The sequence below is a fragment of the Phaenicophaeus curvirostris genome, chromosome 1, assembly GCF_032191515.1.
Source record: "Phaenicophaeus curvirostris isolate KB17595 chromosome 1, BPBGC_Pcur_1.0, whole genome shotgun sequence".
In the NCBI taxonomy this organism is placed as follows: Eukaryota; Metazoa; Chordata; class Aves; order Cuculiformes; family Cuculidae; genus Phaenicophaeus; species Phaenicophaeus curvirostris.
This window is the reverse complement of record NC_091392.1, coordinates 181,171,713-181,190,691: the sequence shown is the minus strand read 5'-3', so window position 1 is coordinate 181,190,691 and position 18,979 is coordinate 181,171,713. Positions and strand designations below refer to the sequence as shown.

At 39.0% G+C, this 18,979-nt stretch overlaps 1 protein-coding gene across 1 annotated transcript; it reads right to left on the bottom strand.

The window, feature by feature from the left end:
- Positions 1-244: 244 nt before the first annotated feature.
- On the bottom strand, positions 245-18,782 carry VPS36 (vacuolar protein sorting 36 homolog). Its single transcript, XM_069881761.1, has 14 exons — positions 18,631-18,782; positions 15,868-15,936; positions 13,618-13,688; positions 12,188-12,302; positions 10,652-10,741; positions 9,102-9,188; positions 6,253-6,285; positions 6,067-6,144; positions 5,536-5,670; positions 4,572-4,637; positions 3,957-4,021; positions 3,428-3,512; positions 1,729-1,805; positions 245-1,579 (listed from the first exon to the last, which is right to left on the bottom strand). Exons 1-14 carry the CDS (start codon positions 18,724-18,726, stop codon positions 1,486-1,488), a joined length of 1,161 nt encoding a protein of 386 aa, XP_069737862.1. The 5' UTR covers positions 18,727-18,782; the 3' UTR covers positions 245-1,485.
- Between the last annotated feature and the right edge of the window lie 197 nt (positions 18,783-18,979).

Here is an 18,979-nt window from a genome sequence, read left to right as displayed (position 1 = left end):
ACCTTCATGAAACGGGGAAAAACTGCCCTAAAAGAAAGTACTGCATAAAAGTTTGCTCGTGCCAAGGATAAAAGGACAGAGTACCCTGGATCTAAATGAGCAGCCTATGAACCAAAAGCATCACTACCATAGGGATCTCTGCACCGAACTAGTTATTGGCAGGCTCTTAACCCTTGAACAAGCTATGGTAACACTGAAATAGTCCTGAAGATATTTTCAGGCTCTTTAAAAGCCTCTTTCTCCATTTTCCTAATATGAATTTGACCATTACAACCACAATGCAGTTACATTTATGTTGTCCTTGCCCATACCTTGAATAAATTCTGTTGTTGATTAAAACTGGTCATTTTAAAATGCCAAAAATTTAAGCGGTGTGGATTGTAACCATCCACTTACCATTATTACCACAACAACAGATCTTCAAGTAATGTAACCACTCCTCTGGAGTTACAAAAGATTAGACTATCCAATTGCATTCGGTGTGAACACAGGATGAGGAATACCAAACAACATGATACTTCGTGACTATTAAACACATGGAGAAGGTCTTCCTTCAGTATTGAAAACATACTAATTTTCACATACGATGTAAGCGAAAGAATTGTCTCTCCAAAGCAGGTAACCGTCTGGTGAAATGAACAAATGATCTTTCATTACAAGCACAAGATGAAAACCAAGCACATTAAAGCACACAGTATGGTAGAACGACAGAAGGCCCCTCTACTCTGCTACATAAAGAGAGGACAGAGAAAGGGCACCCAAAGTGCAACATAATGAGACAGGAAGGAAGATTGCAAGGAAAGAGAAGGGAGGAAGCCTGTGCTAACAATGCTTCTATCTGAGATAGTAGCATAAGACATGACAAAATAAAGACTCAGTTTTCTAGATTCACACAACATATGTTAACCTCTTCTGCAGCATGTTCAGTCTGTCTCTAAGTACAAGAATCCCAAGATCCTCTCTTGGAAAACTGTTTATCACTTCAAGGAGGAGGGGTTACTTTACACTGGTTTGTTCCTTATACCTCAGTACACACCAAAGTCACTTTTCTTATCGCTACGGATGCATCTGTCTGCTTTGTTGCCCTAGACATAAACAAACTGAAATTGGAGTATGCAGTAACCTGTCTTCTGGGTGCCAACCCTCATGGCAGACTACAGGGATATTCTCTCCACTTTCACTTGTGTGGAATCTTCACCTGACTTGTCTTGAAATGAGATACTAGAGCACACCAAATAAAACTTGAAACATGAGCTAGCAGGCTAAGGACAACTAACATGCTTCTGACTTAGTGTTTCCTATTTCCTTTCAGTTCCACGTAAAGAGGATTCAGCACTCGAAATACCTGAGAACTGTAAAGCACTGCAATGTTCACTGCTGTTGCAGTTGACTAACAAAATAAAAATTTTAAAGTTGGTTGTCGGAAGGTTTCTGCACTCTGCTCTCATGCTCAACTGTTGGGTAACTAATGGCGCACAAACAACATCAGCTTTGTGTCAGAAATAAATTTGGGTAGAATCTCAAGCCTTCCACTGAATCATCTCTGCAAAGGTGGCCCATCTTTTCAGCAAGAAGCAGCCTGGTGAAAGCAAAAGAAAACATGCTGCATTACTTGAGGACAATGTGATAACAAAGACAGAATAATAATTAATATTATTAAATTATAAATTTATAAATTATTATTAAAATAATGTTTCATAATAATTAAACACAGCAGTTATTACTTACCTTTCTTTGGCTAAGAGAACAGACATCCCCACCAGCTTGGCAAACTCATCAGCTGTGAGAGAACCCTTTTCAGATACCTGCCAAAATCCAAAATCCAAACACAAGTAAACCAACTCTGGCATTAACTTCTCTCAGCTACCGAATGAGGTCTAACCTTCCGAAGTGATAAAATTTGTAGCAAATCTCTTGTGAAGACAACTAGTTTGTTTGGGTTTTTGAAAAAGTAGAAATCATTATGAGCATTTCTCTTTAAAGCCTGGGAAAACTGCCAGGTATAAAAGACGAACACAGAACAGAGGTAAATCTATAAAAAAATGATGTAGTACTCCTTCTTTCAGATTGTTTTAAAAGATGTCTTGGAACAAAATAAGTGGAAAAATTAAAATAGCTCATGGACTGCAATCTACCATCAATATCAGTATTCACACAGCCCAGCTGTACTGATTGATTCTGCAAACAGTGAAGCCTGAACAAGGAAATAAAAGGCCGCAGTTCAGGACAGGTCACTGATTGAGGAAAAAACTCAAAATGGACTAAGTACTTTTCTGTAAATGTAAGAAAATCAACTGAAAGGATTAACGTATTGCTCAAGGACTTGAGCATTTTGATACTGATAATTTAGGATGGGATCTTCTAGACAGCTATACAGACTTTGCTTATCTAGAAACGTTTTTGATGAGAGCAAGCTATGGTAACAATCATGGAAAATGCACTGAATAGTCTACCTCATGTATCAAGTGAGAAAGTGTCTGTGACAGTTCTGCTTTTTGACTGCCCAAGCTGATGTTTAATTTTGGATACAATGAATTAGCCTTTACTTAACATCACAAAAACCAAAAAATCACAAAAGACACAGGAAAATGCATCAAATTATGGGATAGGAGGACTTTAAAAAGTCCAGAACTAGGAAGGTTTACCACTCTGAGCCATTCATACTGTTTTTCTTTTCCTGATGGAGCTGCCATAATACTATATGCACCACTCTTCAACTGAGCACTCTTCACAGCATCAAACTCAGTAGAAGACGTTAAACACAATGCACCATTTCACAAAATAAACCCAAACCAATCAACTGCCTATATCAACATTTAAGAGCTACTCTGACTGCCTTTAAGCACATTATGTCCAGTGTTTCAAGTCCACTACTGTTAAATTAAGTGCTTAATGCATGCCATGAATTTCATCCTACAGCACAAAAGATTCAGAGGAAGGCTGAAGTCTGAAGAGAGACAGAAAACTGACTTATTCCTTAAGGAGAAAGCAGTAACTAAGATTAGGCTGCACCTCAAATACTGTGTTCAGTTTTGGGCCCCTCAGTACAAGGACCAACCTAGGGATTCTGTGACACTGAGGCACTGGAGCATGTCCAGAGAAGGGCAATGAAGCTGGTGAAGGATCTGGAGCACAAATCTTACATGGAGCAGATGAGGGAACTGGAGTTGTTTAGTCTGGACAAAAGGAGGCTTAGAGAACCTTAAGGGTCTTATTTTACTGAAACAACTCTATGATTCCATTATTACCTGCAAAGCACTTTGAAGATGAAAAGTGCTGTTTAATTATTCTTATTAGAAGATTTGGAAGTGGAATATTTTGCATTTCAAAACTTCGGCAGGAAATCCTGTACCTCAAGTTTTTATACCTAATGTGTTTAAATTTCCTCAGCACAGTCAGAACACTGAAGGAAATGAAATACACTTACTGTCTCTAAAGCAGAAGCTACCATTTCCTCTTCATTGTGAGACTGGAGTTCAATCACCATCACACCACTGTCAAATACTCGAAGTCTAAAATCAAAAGAGAGAGCCGAAGTAACTAAAAACCCTGTGCACGTCACCTATGGTAACATTTCTAATGTACCCACACCTATAGACACATTTAAAAAATTTTTTAAGAAAAAAGAGTCTGTAAAATGAACTTAATATTAAAAGCACCTTCAAAATCTGGGGAGACTGACAAGACCAGAACAGATGCTTGGGCTCAGTTAAACGACTTTGCCGAGTCTGTATTGGAACTGAAAAGGGTATGGTTTTCCTAGCAAAGCGAATCATGGTTAAAAATTAGAAATTTAATGCATAGTGAATGTTGGTGCATAGAGCAGCATCCCTTAAGTAAAGCATGACTTTGTTTAAAACAAAAAAATCTACTGCAAGTAAAATACGAAGTCATCTAAGCACCATGGTCTGACCTGCGAGTGCCATGTTTTATAAATACATCTGTAAAGCTCTTACCTGAGTGGTAATTTCAGCGACTCCAACATCTTACAAGCATTTACTAAATCTTCTGGTGACAGCAGCTGTTAAAATAGTAAAACATATTTATTCACAGCTTGCATTTTGAGTGTATAGCGTAACACCAAAACAGTTTTAATGACTGTAGCTATAAAATACACCAGGCTATACAACATTGTTAATTTTCTTCCTTTTTATTGTCCAGTCTATTTTCTTGGCTCCTATGATCCTTTCTGTTCCCATACTACAGGTTCTATAATAATCATTCTTGCCCTATTTACAGAAAGAATAGATGTGTTTTGTAGAAAAAAAACATTCTTTAGTGTTCTCTGTCCATTCTCAGTTTTCTTTACAGGCAAGGATGGATTTTCCCTTTTATATAGTATTACAAAAGGCAGCACATATTATGACAGCTTATAGAGGATACATAAACATTACACAGAAAAAAGAGAAAGGAAAAAGATAAAACCTCCTAATTTTAATAAAGAGTTGATCACTCCATGCTGTCAGACAGGTAGAGTGAGCAACTGGTAGGGAATACTTCTACCCTTTTTCTTGAATTACCTTATCACTGAAGCACACTTTATAAAATACTTAATAAAACCATTTTCTCACCTCTAATCCTCGTGCGCGATTTACCAGACAGTACACTTCCGTAAGTGACATGATCCCACCTCGCTCCTATGTTAAGCACAAGACTGGTAAGAGAAATAGCATTAATCTAGTAAACACAGTATCTCAAATTGCATTTGACTGATTAAACAGGTAAAACAGAGGCACTAAATGAGGGGCTTTAATTAAAAAAACTACCTAGGCAATATCACATATTTCTAGCACGACAGGTAAGTTGTTAGGCTTTATCTTTCTCTAAGCTTTTAAAATGCAAATCACTGATACTACATCCAAAGACCGTCAATTACTTTGATTTTAAAGCAGAGAAGAAATTACAGGAAGAAAAAATTTCAATATATTAAATCTATCAATCAATCTACCATTTTCACTTTTCAGACACGCTCAGTTTTCCATTCTGATCACAGTAGGCAGCACATAGCTTTCATAAAAATACTGAAATATGTATGCTTTTTAGTTTACGCATAGCCTTATCAGTTCCAACATGCAATCCAACTTTTTGTTGAAAATCCTAAATTCTGTAATAGCTTCAGATGAACCAAAAAATAAGATATTACTAAGGGAAGAGAATCTACGTAAGAACTCTGCTAGATTTGCAAAATTTAAAGCAGTTTACTGCTTCTAAGTCAGTGTTGTTTCACTCTTTATAAACATAATATTCTGTGGCAAGGGATGAATACGGGGCTGTTTAAACAGAAGAAAGACTGCTAACGTGATCTTCTAAATATCACTGCTAGTTCACAAATCAGAAGTTGACATCGACTCCAAAGAAAAACTCTTACTTACATTTAAATTTTCCTGTTCAGAAAGAGGACACATATTCCTTCATAAATGTTGAATATGATGCTGTGCTGCTAAATCTGAGACTTTAAGAAGAGGCCCAGCACTACAGACAAAACACATTCACAGCACCACACAGAAAATGCTGGTGTATAATTAGGTACTTTACCTCTAAAGGTGTCTGCAGCATCCCAGCCAGTTGCTTTGCCAGTTGCATGTGGTAATGTGTTCCAGATCCATATGTTTCCCTAGTAACTGGATTAGCTATACCCATACTCAGTAGATAGGATTTGAACCTAATAGTCTAAACAAATAAATTTAAAAGTACATCAGCTAGTGAATTAGTATTTAATTTTATTACTCTGAGGCTATTTTGCTGAATAAATTCATTCAGTTTACTATCAATGCAATTGACTACCAAGTCAACTACTAATAGACAAAAGGCAAGACTCATTACCTTTTATTTTTGACTAGCAGAGGTCAAAAAATCAAAAATTTACACAAAAGCAGTAAAATCTTTGCTTTTAAGCAAGGGTCACTAGAAACTCTACCTGCAAACAAGAAAGTCACTTTATGTAGTAACAGAACATGAAAAACAAAACCATGAAGTGTTCTTTATTAACATTACACATATTAAACAGATAGCTTTTCGCTTTGCATAGTAACACTTATGTAGACTTTAAAAACAAAATTAATTTACCTCATCCTCAGTGATATCACCTTGTTTTTCTTTAATCTTATTAGCTATTGACTTGGATAACTCCACCATTTCCTTAGCCTACAAGAAAGACACACAGGTAAGTCACCTTCCAGCTCAAAAGAGAAGATATGCCTAAAACTGAGAAAACAAGCATAAGCCTATTTGCATAAGTAACACATGCCGTACCTTCTCCATTAGTTTGCTAAGGTCCTCAAAAGCCTGAAATGAAAAGCAGACATTGCAGATCAGTACAATTAAAGCACTGAGCTTCATGGATACAGTGAGCTGCCATTGTCCACCTATCAAAATTATTCATAAGAGCTGCTATCCCTTTAGATTACTGAGTTACAATGTGAGATATTATATATAATTGGTTGATAAATCTGTTTTTTATCAGGTCTTAAAATCAAAAGTATACAATCCATAAACAACAACAAAGGATGAAGAAAAGAATCAACATTTCTTATGTATCACACACACAGAACAATGGTACAACCACAATAATAAAAAAACCCAAACAGTTAAAAAAAAAAGAATGAAATAAGGTCCATGCAACACTTAATTAGATTTAGGTAAATTAAGACACAAACTAGATAAAATTTGTCCACGGAAAACTCTAGCTGTTGGATCTAAAAACCAAAATACTTCCTAGGGCAAGGGAAAAAATTATTTGTACAAGCAATTTTTTTCTATTCTAAGAAACTCTTTATTTTGCTTCCACAAAATTATGTAATAAACTGGACATCCATCATAGGACCACAATTATATCAAGTCGGTCAAACTTAGCAAACTCCTACAGTCTCAAACACATCAACTCAGAAAGGGTATTTTTAGGCTTAAATAAAATATACTTCAAAAAAAGCTGAAGGTAGACTGAAATTCAGAAGTTTTAGTAATGATAATCAACTAGCATTAAAAAATCTATTAAATAAAAAAAATAGTTAGCAACTATATTAATGCAACTGCATTAAAAAGCAACTCTCATCTCTCCCCTCCTCAGCAACACATATTCATCCCTTTCAGCCGCTTCACTCAAACACGTGACAGCTTGCCCAGGTGGTCAACCTTTTCAAACAACCTTTTTTTAACAACTGGTGTGACAGAAATTCTTGAACCTTTTCAGCTACAGTTTGCTTGAGAGCAGCACCTGACCCTTCCAGCCACAAGAAGTGAACGTTGTTCAGTTACAGAACGTCAAATAACCAGGGATATGTCTTGCCTACATCCTCTAGCCCTGACTTCTGTGTGATTCCTAGCTTATTCTGACTAATCCTGCAACAGATGCATTTTAACAGAATATATGCAGGAAGACCCAGTTGTTTCCATCTACATTTAGGCATCTGATTTAGAAGCTCACTGATCAGAGATTCAACATGCAAAAAAGAGAAAGAGATGCCTCCAGGAAGGGACAGGGTTTGCTTTTCATCTGAATCACTCCTAATGGTGCCACTGTTTCTCCACTGACTGGAGAAGTCTAGCCTCTGAATACTTACTACCTATATAAGGTATCCAAAATTAAGAGGAACAATGCTGGGTTCAAGGGCAGAAAAGAAAATACACTATCATATAACAAAGATTACCACTATCAGAACAAGAGCTTATCTTTTGAATATTTCTTACTTCCTAATCTGCCAAATTCAATAATTTACAATAGATTTCCCAATCTCTAGTGTAAATCAAAGTCTTTCTACTGTAATTGTATATGATACCAACAAAACGTTCCCTAGCAAATCTTTTTCTAACTTATTTCTAATCTCTATAGCCTGCATGAAAACATTGTTGATCAAAGAACCCTTGATTTAGCTAAATAAACAGCATGCTGTGTCTAACTCCTCCTCTGCCTGACTCACCCAGGGCAGGCCTGGAAACAAAGGGGAATGTGCACACACCTAACAGGAACTTCCTTAGATAAACAAAAGCCTAAAGAACTGGATGCTTATCAGCAGCCAACAGCAGATGCAGGAAGCCTTTTCCTGGAAGCCAGGGCACCATTTTTAAATTAAGTCATTTATAACATTTAAAGGCGGAGGAAGGCAGGACTTTACAAGTCATGGTTTTCCTCTGTTCTTACAACATACATAAATGGATTTCTTTTACTCTCTGACAAAGCTACTAAAGGAAAAAATAACCAGACAATAACTTTTGAACTATACATAGAACTTCATTCATTCTGTTCTTCATAAATGGAAAAGGTTTAATGCTACCAGTATCTAAAACAGCACAGGGCCTGCAAAAGTACTATGGTTTTCTTATGTATCAGAGCAGTGAAGGCCGTTTTTTACTGTGGCACAATGAAACCCATAAAGCTTTGCCGTAAGAATGAATATGTTGCATAGAGTTCACGACTACTTCTGTATTCATTTCTACTACCAAGACACAGACTGTTTTCAATTGTACTGTTCCCAGGTATAGATGAAGAAATCAATTACCTCTGTTACTAATCAGTATTGCCATCTGTAAATTCAACCACTGTACTGTTTCTAGGGAAAAGGACATTCTCCACCTAGTCCAAGTATTTTGCACCTTGCTGAAGTCTGGACTGCAGAGTATTTTTCTATGATTTTAAACCTAAATCTAACATTTTAAAAGTGAATATTTTTAAGATGAAAACCTAACTGCACCGCAGTTATGTTCAGACATTAAGATCAGCATATTTTTTTTACCGTATATTGAAAACATAATTAGCCATTAAAAGAAGGAAAGACACCCCAAACTTGTAATAGTTCCTTTCTGCAGATGCCTACGTGCTCTACTTCCCCGATGAAGAGTTCCTGAACCCAGATTCCTAATTACAAAATCAATTTTATAAATATACACTATTAAAAAAAAAAATTCTTGAAAGGAACTGCTTGAATGAAGTACCCTCACATATAATGAAAAGTCAGTTAAACAAAGCAAGTAACAATAAATATCATACTACAATTCAGATCTCTCAATAAAAAAAATACATAGCCTCAGCCGCTCCTAAAAGAAAGCGTGAATAAATGTGAATAGATCAGACAGGTGATTGACTTTGAAATCACACTAGTATTTACCTCGGAAATGTTTTTGTCAGTCTCTTTTCTTTTTTCCTCCAACTTCCTCTCAATCCCTACAATTCCTACAGCCCTTATTCTTCCTGCCTGCAAAAGAAAATAATGAGAAAAATCAAAACAGGAAATGCTAAATTTTCTCATCCGCCTCACCGTGAAAAACTTAAATCAAAAGACACAAACTGTTCCCTCAAAGAGCTGATAAAATGCATACAATATTTCATATATTTCTTGAAGACATTTTAAAACCAGTGTCAGAAAATAACCAAGTGTAAAGTATGTATGAATTTGCTGTTGTATACAGTTTATAAGATTATTATATTGAAGCTATTAGCATGAAGATCTTAATAGCCTGATCCAGGCTAAATATTCCAGTTCATCTCAATTAAAGTCTCCCAAGTCCACGTGAACATCTTTACTAGAGATGTGAACATCCGTGAGAGTATCTAAACATGATTATCTCAAGAAACATAGCCTGAAGAAACACAGCCACAGAAACACAATGCTGAGTGCAGTCTAATTAACCTTGCTGAGCAGTATCAGTGTGGAGGCAACACTGAATCTTTCATTTGATGCCAAATATGTTTTAGAAACGGTGGTACCTAAGGGGCAGTGGTGCCAGCCCTCAAATCTCTGACCGCAAAGCTTAGCACTGGTGTTAATGATGTGCTGTGTGTTAAGAACAGGAGGTAAAGCAACTTCATTACATGATTCCTGACATGGGGTACAGGCTTCCTCATCAGTCCATGTTTATAGGTACTATGTTTACAAAAAGAGAACATATGCGATTTGATACTGAACAATGTTTAGATAATCATATTTAATTCATGGTACTATGTGTTTAATATATTAATATATTCAACTTATTCATATACAGAAACAAAATCCACATGCTTATCAGAGCTTATAACCTAAGAGTATGCAGACAGATAAGAATGCAGTCTAACATATGACAAAGAGATTCTCCATAACAACTGTCCACTGAGAACATACACTTATATAGATTCCAAACCGTTATATAAAAGTTATATGTTATTTGACTTCCACCCACAAAAAAAGAACAGATATCACAACTAGGACCAAAAATCCTTCAGTTTCATTAGATCACTCATGCCGAATAAAAGTATATTCAAATATGTATATACACATATAAATATTTCATATATGTGTATTTAGTATTTCATAAACACATACATATTCAGATATTTATATGCATGCATAATTATCTGCGTAACTATAGATATGTGTGGGGCTAACTCCATCAAAACCCGGAGCTCCTTATAAACTATTCAAGTGTAAACATTGGCAAGGAAGAGAGGCCACAGTGTTCTCTATCACGTTAAAACTGCAAAGGAGAAACTAATTTATGCCACTGAAAAACCACACAAAGTAAAGCTGAATTCCTACATGTGCCCGCGGTGTTGCTTAGAGCAGCATGCCAGATGCCATATATATAAGCAGCAAGAATTGGGACAATATTATGTACAGATTCTGCACTTAAACTAAACAAAGTGACATGCAACATTCAGCAGGATCAGAAGACCTGCACATACCCGTGGATCCTTGTTAACTTGAATGGTCTGACCAGTAGGCATGTTCTCCCATCTCCTTTGTGTGATTTCTTCTGATAATCGTCTATAGAACTGCAAATATTAGAATGACAACAGATGTTTCATAAACTGAGCAGACTACCTCTGGGTATTTTGAGCATCTCGGTAGTAGATGAAACTTCACTATAAGACAAAACACAGTAACATCTACACATCCACAGTACAATATCCACTACCTGCAAATTCTTAACGTCCAGTCTTCAAAAATAAACACGTCAGAGGAGCAATATAGTTACTAGTTAAACTTGCATGAGTACTTCTATTGCAAAACGTTTTTTTCTTCAAATATCCAAAATGTTCCAAAACAGGCCAAAGTTAAAAATGTCAAGGTTTGCTCAAATGCACGCTTTTGAAAGGAAGGAAAGTTGATCAATCCAATTATTGATTTGTTAATTCAAAAGTATAAAGACAATCACGTAGACCAATTACAACACTTATTTATTTATTGCTAGTACCAGAAACTGGCATTAGCTAATTAGTTATCAGTAAGAGTTAGTTATGCCACTGCCCAAAATCTAGAAGGGAAATCCATTCATTTTATGGTTGTTTCAAAGGAAAGCATTCTGAAGTCATGAAGAAAACATCTGGAGTGTAACTGATATGCTAAGTAACTAGTAAGCATAGTAAATCTGATTCTCAGAGATGAGCATTACTGTTAAAATAAATCAGGTTACGATTAGGCAAAGCTTCTATACAACTATAATTAGGAATAAATCCACACTCCTCTTAAGTGGAAAACTGGTCACAAAGAAACAAAAGTGAGTCTGATTATGCACATACATTTGCGAGACATATATAACTAATTCAAGTTGAAAATCTGATTTTCTGCAGTTAACAGGTACAGCTTTTGTATTTTTCAAAGTTAAAGTTCTCAGTTTTTTCAAACAAGGCTATAGTACTGTGAAATTTCTTTACAGAGTGCAATTTCTTGTTTTTTAGGATAAGCTTTGTTTTCAAAATAGATTACATTTTTTTTAGAATGCTCAAAGTCTTTGAGGTTTGCTGTAGGCGAAAAAAAATTATAAAGAATAAAATGAAATAAACCTCTGAGGCAACAAAAAGTTCAGCAATAAAATTAGGCAGAGAGATGATTAGAAACAAGTTGTTTGATTCCTGTTCAGTAACGGGTTAGCTACAAGGAAACATCTTTTACTCTGTTGAACATCTAACAGATTTCAGAGACATCGTTTTGGAAAATCCTGTCTTCAATTTAAAAGATTAAAAAATGAAGTATAAGATTATATTAAAAACTACTAAAATAAGGACAAAGCCTAATAATGCCTCCTGATATTTTATGAATTCTATTTGCAACATCTAAGCAAAAGGCTCATAGTGTTGATCTTCAAAGAGGATGTATTGAAAAAGCTCCACCTCAAAAGTAAACATGGAAAGATCATGGAAAATTATCATTAACACAGCAAGAGGAGAGAGAAGCATGTTGAAAGATCCGTTGTTGGGCTTGCATGGTACAAAACTTACCTCAATCTGCCCATGTTCTTTGAAAGAAAGTTTGATGTATGAATATTTGCTGCTTTGGAATGGACCAGGCTCCTTGTTTGAAGAAGCAGGATGAAGATGAACCACTATTTTGGCACTAAGAAAATGTTAAAGGAAAGAGAAGAAGCAGCTTTCTGTAATAGCGAAAAAAAATCCTGTCTAGAATGTAATCAAATTTAATCAAAATCCAAATTCACTAAGAGCTAAAGTACCTCAAATAATGCTTTATGTTTGTCCATCAACATCTGAGTATTCTGACACAATAATATTGCAGATTTTGCATAAACAATTACTACAACCTCTAAATTGGCAACATCACAAAGGCTTAAAACACACCTACCATTCATTAATTCTTAAGAAATAAACATAAAACATTTTAACACTTTGAGTAATAAGTTCTGAAAAATCTTTTGGTTAAGAGAGAAACTAATTATCAAGTAGTCACTTGATTTGGCTTTTGACTCACAATAACTAATGCCAAAATACACTACCTTTGTCACAGGAAAACAAAAGGTCTCAATATTATGTTTAACCTATCCCACTTGTATATGTCACTTGCAAACATTGTACATGAATTTGTCCAAAACCAACATTCAAAGGTAACATACATGGAAATAACAGTCCAAAATGACACCTACCACCAAAACAAACCTTCAGATAGCATTATTTCAGGAACACAACAGGCTGCTATCACACCGTGACTCTGAGCTCACCATTCCCATTCTATTTTACCAATACTTTTTTCACAGGTCTTTATCTACTTGACTTCTCCTGCATTAGTGAATGACCCGATTTCTTCTGGACAGCCCCAGCACATCACCTTACCCATCTGACTGTCGACTGCAAGCAGATGTGAACTACACATGTATTTCCCAAGTTACTATCTTCTTCTCTTTTGCTTGTGAAACTTCTCTGTACACCATGCTGAATTAGTTATTCAAGTGAGTGGGAACATTGGAGTTCCTTCTAGCCATCGCTAGCATTTCCACGCTCAAAATCAATCATATGGTCATGAAAAGTTGTATGATACAAGATCTGGCAAAGTTTCTATCCCCAGCCAGTTCTGTGGCATAAAAGGCTAAGATTAGCTTTCAAATTTAGATCCAGCTAAATTGCTGTTGTCTGACTAACATTTATGACTGACTAACCAAACGAAAATGGTAACCTAGAAAACACACATGTTTAATGATTACAAGACAATTATTTAATAAATCACATCAAACACTGCTTTGTCATGACTCCCCTATACATTTAATTTCAAGCAAGGAATGTGCACCCTTGTGAATCTGTCAATCTGGAAACTTGGACTGCAAATGGTAAATCTATCATGAATTAATCTATAAACTTGGGTGCCTCACATAACACGCATGTGCAAACAATCCATCTGTAAAAGACAATGACTATTACCTTACCTTTTTCCTATCCCAGCTGATTGCTCTTCAATAAAGACGACCTGAGACAAAGGTACAGCAATGCAGCACTCCTAGAATAATCAATGCAAACACAAGTGAAATTAAAGTCGTATCCTGACTATTCATTCTCTAAAACCAAGTGTTCTCTTCCTCCACTTTACAAACAGTATGAATTTCTACAGATGCTGCCTGAGGCACTCCACATGAACGATGATGGTAACATTAAAAACGATCTATTAAAAAGAAACTTAAATAGAAAACACAAAGTTGAAACTGAGTTCTAGACAATCATAAAAACCAAATTTAAGCGTCACTGTGTCGACTTAGAATCATAGAATAGCCAGAGCTGGAGGGGACCTCAAAGATCATCCAGTTCCAGCCCCCCTGCCATGGGCAGACACCTCCCATTAGATCAGGGTGCTCAAAACCTCATTCAACCCAGCCTTGAACACCTCCAGGGGTGGGACAGCCCCAGCTTCCCTGTGCAACCTGTGCCAGTCCCTCACCACTCTCATGGTGAAGAAATTCTTCCTTACACCTAGCCTAAATCCGCCCCCTCCAGTTTACAGAAATTGCCCCTAGTCCTATCACTACAAGACAAGACTTCAGACACTTCATGCTAAGTTCATAGGATGACTTGGGAATTTAACAAATGTTTAGTAGTAAGTTCAAAATTTAAACAGTAATATTTCCACACTACTGCAGCTTTTCCCTGTAGGTGCACAATGCTCACAGGTTCCTAGCATTTTTGCATTGATGTTACTTTGGGAGCTAAAACAATATCACAAAATACCAACCTTTTAAGTGCTGATTGCCTAAAAAAATAGACTATCCTCTGAGTGGACTGGGCATTTCTCCATCTATCCCACACCCAAGGCCTTAATTCAGCAGTTGATACATCTCAACACACGTTTGTTTTGTCTAAAGCAAGTCCAATAAAGAGTAAGAAGCAAGACTGCAGCCATCTGTGGGAGACAAACCTTCCCAGGCTAAACTCTTTCAATGTGCATTTGAGACAGAAATTGCTCAAGGAAACAATTCAAAACATCTAGTTAGGTGCCTGCTCTTGTTTTGGTGAACATCCTTTGGCAAATGTCCTGTCCCACACAACAGCTTGGTGATTGACACAATCATCCAGAATACAGGGAACACAAGTTACATTCTCTCTCTGAACCCCTTTCTTTCTTCTGCCATGAGGGTGCGCCCAACAGCAATTTACAGTGAGCAATGTTATGGGCCCTCTCAGTCCCTACTACCAAAATTGTTCCTCTATGCACGGCATAATTAAATACTCACTATATTGGAGATTAGGGAAGCATATATGCAGGAACTCGCAACTAATGAGTAAAATTCTCGCTGGGGAAAAAAACATGAATTTTACTTCCTGTTCTAAACACTCTTCATCTCTTCATACAAGCCATTGAGATGCTTCTATGGCTCCAGATTCTACAGCTACTGTTTATAAAATGCCTATATTTTATAAGGGCTCTGGAAACTTTAAATACAAGCAAAATGATACCTCTGTTAAAAAAGAGTTTTGAAAATGATGGAAGAGTCCAACTATATATTGTATGCATGCTGTCAAAATGATTGATTCCTTTAGTTCACTGCTAGAAAGTTATGAACTTATTGTTAGCACAAGGACTTAGAATCACTCCTTCCTGGTGAGAGAAGCAAGAGGGAGGGATTTTAAAAAAAAAAAAGTGTGTTAAAAATGCCATGAGTTTGTTTATTTTTTCTCCCCTAATGTCTCATGCTCACATTGTGCATGACCTTATGATTTAAAACACACAAATCTAGCTACATAACCAACTTAAATGAAATACTTTTTTTTTTCCTTTGGAAATCACTGTATCTCCTATACTATTCAACTGCAGATGGCATGTAACGACGGCAACTATAAAACAAAATTGTCAGTTTTTTTAGACATTACATAGAAATTCTTAACCATCAGGGTGGTGAGGCACTGGCACAGGTTGCCCAGGGAAGCTGTGGCTGCCCCATCCCTGAAGGTGTTCAAGGCCAGGCTGGATGGGGCCTTGGGCAGCCTGGGCTGGTGGGAGGTGTCCCTGCCCATGGCAGGGGGGTGGAACTAGATGATCCTTAAGGTCCTTTCCAACCCAAAGCATTCTGTGATTCTATGAAACAAAAACGTCTTCTCCACGTGCAGTCTCTTAATTGTGAGCTACCTGTTGTTTATTATTGAATTTACTATTTAATGTCATTAAAAAGACAAAAAGTGGGACTTACATGATTCTTCTGATCCCTCCAGATTAATCTGTGTGTGCTAAGCAGTAATACTCCACTATCAAATCTCACCTAAACAGGAAGAATAAAATAAATTAAAATAAAATAAACAATAAATTTAACCAGTGAGTTGCATAAGTACTCATCCTGAAAACATTACAGATTACCACAGCATAGCAATCAGGTTTACCAAGCCAATATTTTGAGAACACTCCCTTTTTTTTCAGAAAACACATTAAATGAAGTTTGGGAAACAATGGAAAAAATAAGTATAAAAGGATTAGATGGATATACACAAAATTCTCTTTTCAACTGTATAAACTTACCCCTAGGAAATCCTGAAGGATCCTCCCTTTGTATACTGTGCAAGGTATATAAACATACCTAAATATATTTTAAACAGGGCTATTGGCTTCGGAACACTACTGGCTGAAGTAAAAAAGTTAAAATGCAAATCTACACTGCTACACAGTCTAAACTCTTCTAGCCTATTCCATAGAAGTACTGCTTCTATACATTTTCTGTATGGAAAGTTCTTTACCAGAAAGCCATCAGTACTTAGAAAAATCTGTTCTAGCAAATTGCTTCCTACTTGTAAATCTTGAGGCACTTCTTCTAGAGCTTTTCATAAGGGTTTGCACCTACTGTGGTGAGGAAAAATGAGAGAGATCAAGAGTTACTCCAGCCACAACGGAAAGCAACAATTCAGTAGACTCAGGCGAGAGCAGAGGGCAAGAGGGCACCCTTCAAACCAGAGCTAAAGAGAATTTTACAGCAAGCAGGGGGAGTCCTGTGTGAATTGTACAGCATGCCCTGTACCATCACAGCCAAAGAGCACACCTTGCTGTGCGGAGCAACATGGGGCAGCGAGCACTGAGCCCCTAACAAGGCAAGATAGTGGCAGACAAAATAGCAACATTAAGTTTTGTGACAGTGACTGACACCAGCTACACAGGTCCTGTGGGACTGCCACTCCTCCCTCCGTGTGGTGCACAGTCCAAGGCTGTTCTTGGTCCCTCAAAAACCGCGGGGAGCTGTTGACACTCTAGAGGGCAATGAGGCCCTGCAGGGAGATTTAGACAAATTGGAGAAGTGGGCAACCGCCAACCACATAAAGTTTAACAAGGGCAGGTGTAGGGTTTTGCACCTGGGACACGCCAACTCCGGATGTCCATACAGACTGGGGAGTGAGAGGCTGGAGAGCAGCCCTGCAGAAAGGGATCTGAGGGTATCGGTTGACAGCAAGTTGACGATGAGCCAATGGCATGCTCTGGCAGCCAAGAGGGCCAACCATGCCCTGGGGTGCATCAAGCACGGTGTTGCCAGCCACTCAAGAGAGTTGATTGTCCCACTCTACTCTGCACTGGTGCTGCCCCACCTCAAGTATCTCGTGCAGTTTTGGACGTCACAGTATAAACAGGATATCAAGCTACTGGAGAGTACCCGGAGGAGGGGAACAAAGTTGGTGAAGGGTCTAGAGGGGAAGTCATATGAGGAATGGCTGATATCGCTTGGTCTGTCCTGCCTGGAGAAGAGTGAGGGGGGATCTCACAGCAGTTTATTCAACTACAGAATCATAAAGCCATAAAATGGTTAGGGTTGGAAGGGACCTTAAAGATCATCCAGTTCCAAAGCCCCTACTATGGGCAGAGACACCTCCCAACAGATCAGGCTGCCCACAAGGGAAGAAGGAGGAGCAGGCACTAATCTCTTCTCTGGTGACCAATGACAGGATCAGAACATGTGCCAGGGGAGGTTTAGGTTGGGTATCAGGAAAAGGATCTTCACTCAGAGGGTGGTGGAGCACTGGAATAGCTCCAGAGGGACGTAGTCATGGTGTAAAGCATGACAATATTCAAGAAGCATTTGTGGTTTCAGTACAGGATGGGGGACGATGTGATTGAAAGCAGCCCTGCAGAGTAGGACTTGGGGTTGCTGGTTGATGAGAAGCTTGATATGAGCCCTTGCAGCCCAAAAGGCCAATCATATCATGGGCAGCATCAAAAGAAGTGTGGCCAGCAGGTCCAGGGAGGTGACTGCCCCTCTGTTCCTCTCTTGTGAGACCTAACATGCAGTATTGTGTCCAGTTCTGGAATCCTCAACATAAGAAGGATATAGAGCTGCTGGAACAGGTCCAGCGGAAGGATACAAAGATGATCAGAGGAATGGAGTGCCTCTGTTATGAGAACAGGCTGAGAGAGTTGGGGTTGTTCAGCCTGGAGAAGAGAAGGTTCCGAGGAGACCTTATAGTGACCTTCCCCTACCTGAAGGGGCTACAGGAAAGCTGGGGAGGGACTTTTTATTAAGGCATATTGTGACAGGATGAGGGGGACTGGCTATAAATTGAAGGGGGGGGGGGTGTAGATTTAGACTGGACATAAGGAGGAATTTCTTCACTATGAGGGTGGTGAGGCGCTGGCACAGGTTGCCCAGGGAAGCTGTGGCTGCCCCATCCCTGGAGGTGTTCAAGGCCAGGTTGGATGGGGCCTTGGGCAGCCTGGGCTGGTGGGAGGTGTCCCTGCCCATGGCAGGGTGGGCGGAACTGGATGTTTAAGGTCCCTTCCAACCCAAACCATTCTGTGATTCCAAGCATTCGCACAGCGCCCTCAAGCACACAGGTGATCGCTGGGGTCCTCCTGTGCGGGAATAGGAGATGGACTCGACGATCCCCGCGGGTCCCTTCCATCTCGGATCACTCTGACCCCATTAAACCTGGACTCCCGCCACACCGGGCCCCGCAGGAAACCTCCTGCCCGCGCCCCTCACCTTCTCCTCCCCGTCGTAGAGGCGCACGCCGCGCTGCTGCACCACCAGCGTCTCCCCCAGCTCCAGCAACCCGCTGGTCCACGAGAACCTGTCCATGGCGGGCGCGCCGTCCCCTCCCCGCCTGTCCCACGGCGGACCAGGCCGCCGCCGCTCCCCGCCCGAGCGCGCCCCATCCCCTGCCGCGCCGCTCCCCCTAGCGGCCGCCTGAGGCGCGGCCACCGCCTACCCTGCCGCCATCTTGCAAGCGCCATCTTCCCGCCGCCATCTTGCGGCCGCCATCTTCCCGCGGGGCGCGGCGGGCACCGCCCCCCCCGCGCTCTCCCATTGGCCGGTTCGAGTCCCGCGGCCG

Coding starts and splice junctions, on each gene's coding strand:
- VPS36 (XM_069881761.1), bottom strand. CDS start 18,726: ATGGACAGGTTCTCGTGGACCAGCGGGTTGCTGGAGCTGGGGGAGACG. Junction 13,689..15,867: donor GGAGGGATCAGAAGAATCAT/GTAAGTCCCACT, acceptor TGATTATTCTAG/GAGTGCTGCATTGCTGTACC. Junction 4,638..5,535: donor TGCTGCAGACACCTTTAGAG/GTAAAGTACCTA, acceptor TGCTTAACATAG/GAGCGAGGTGGGATCATGTC.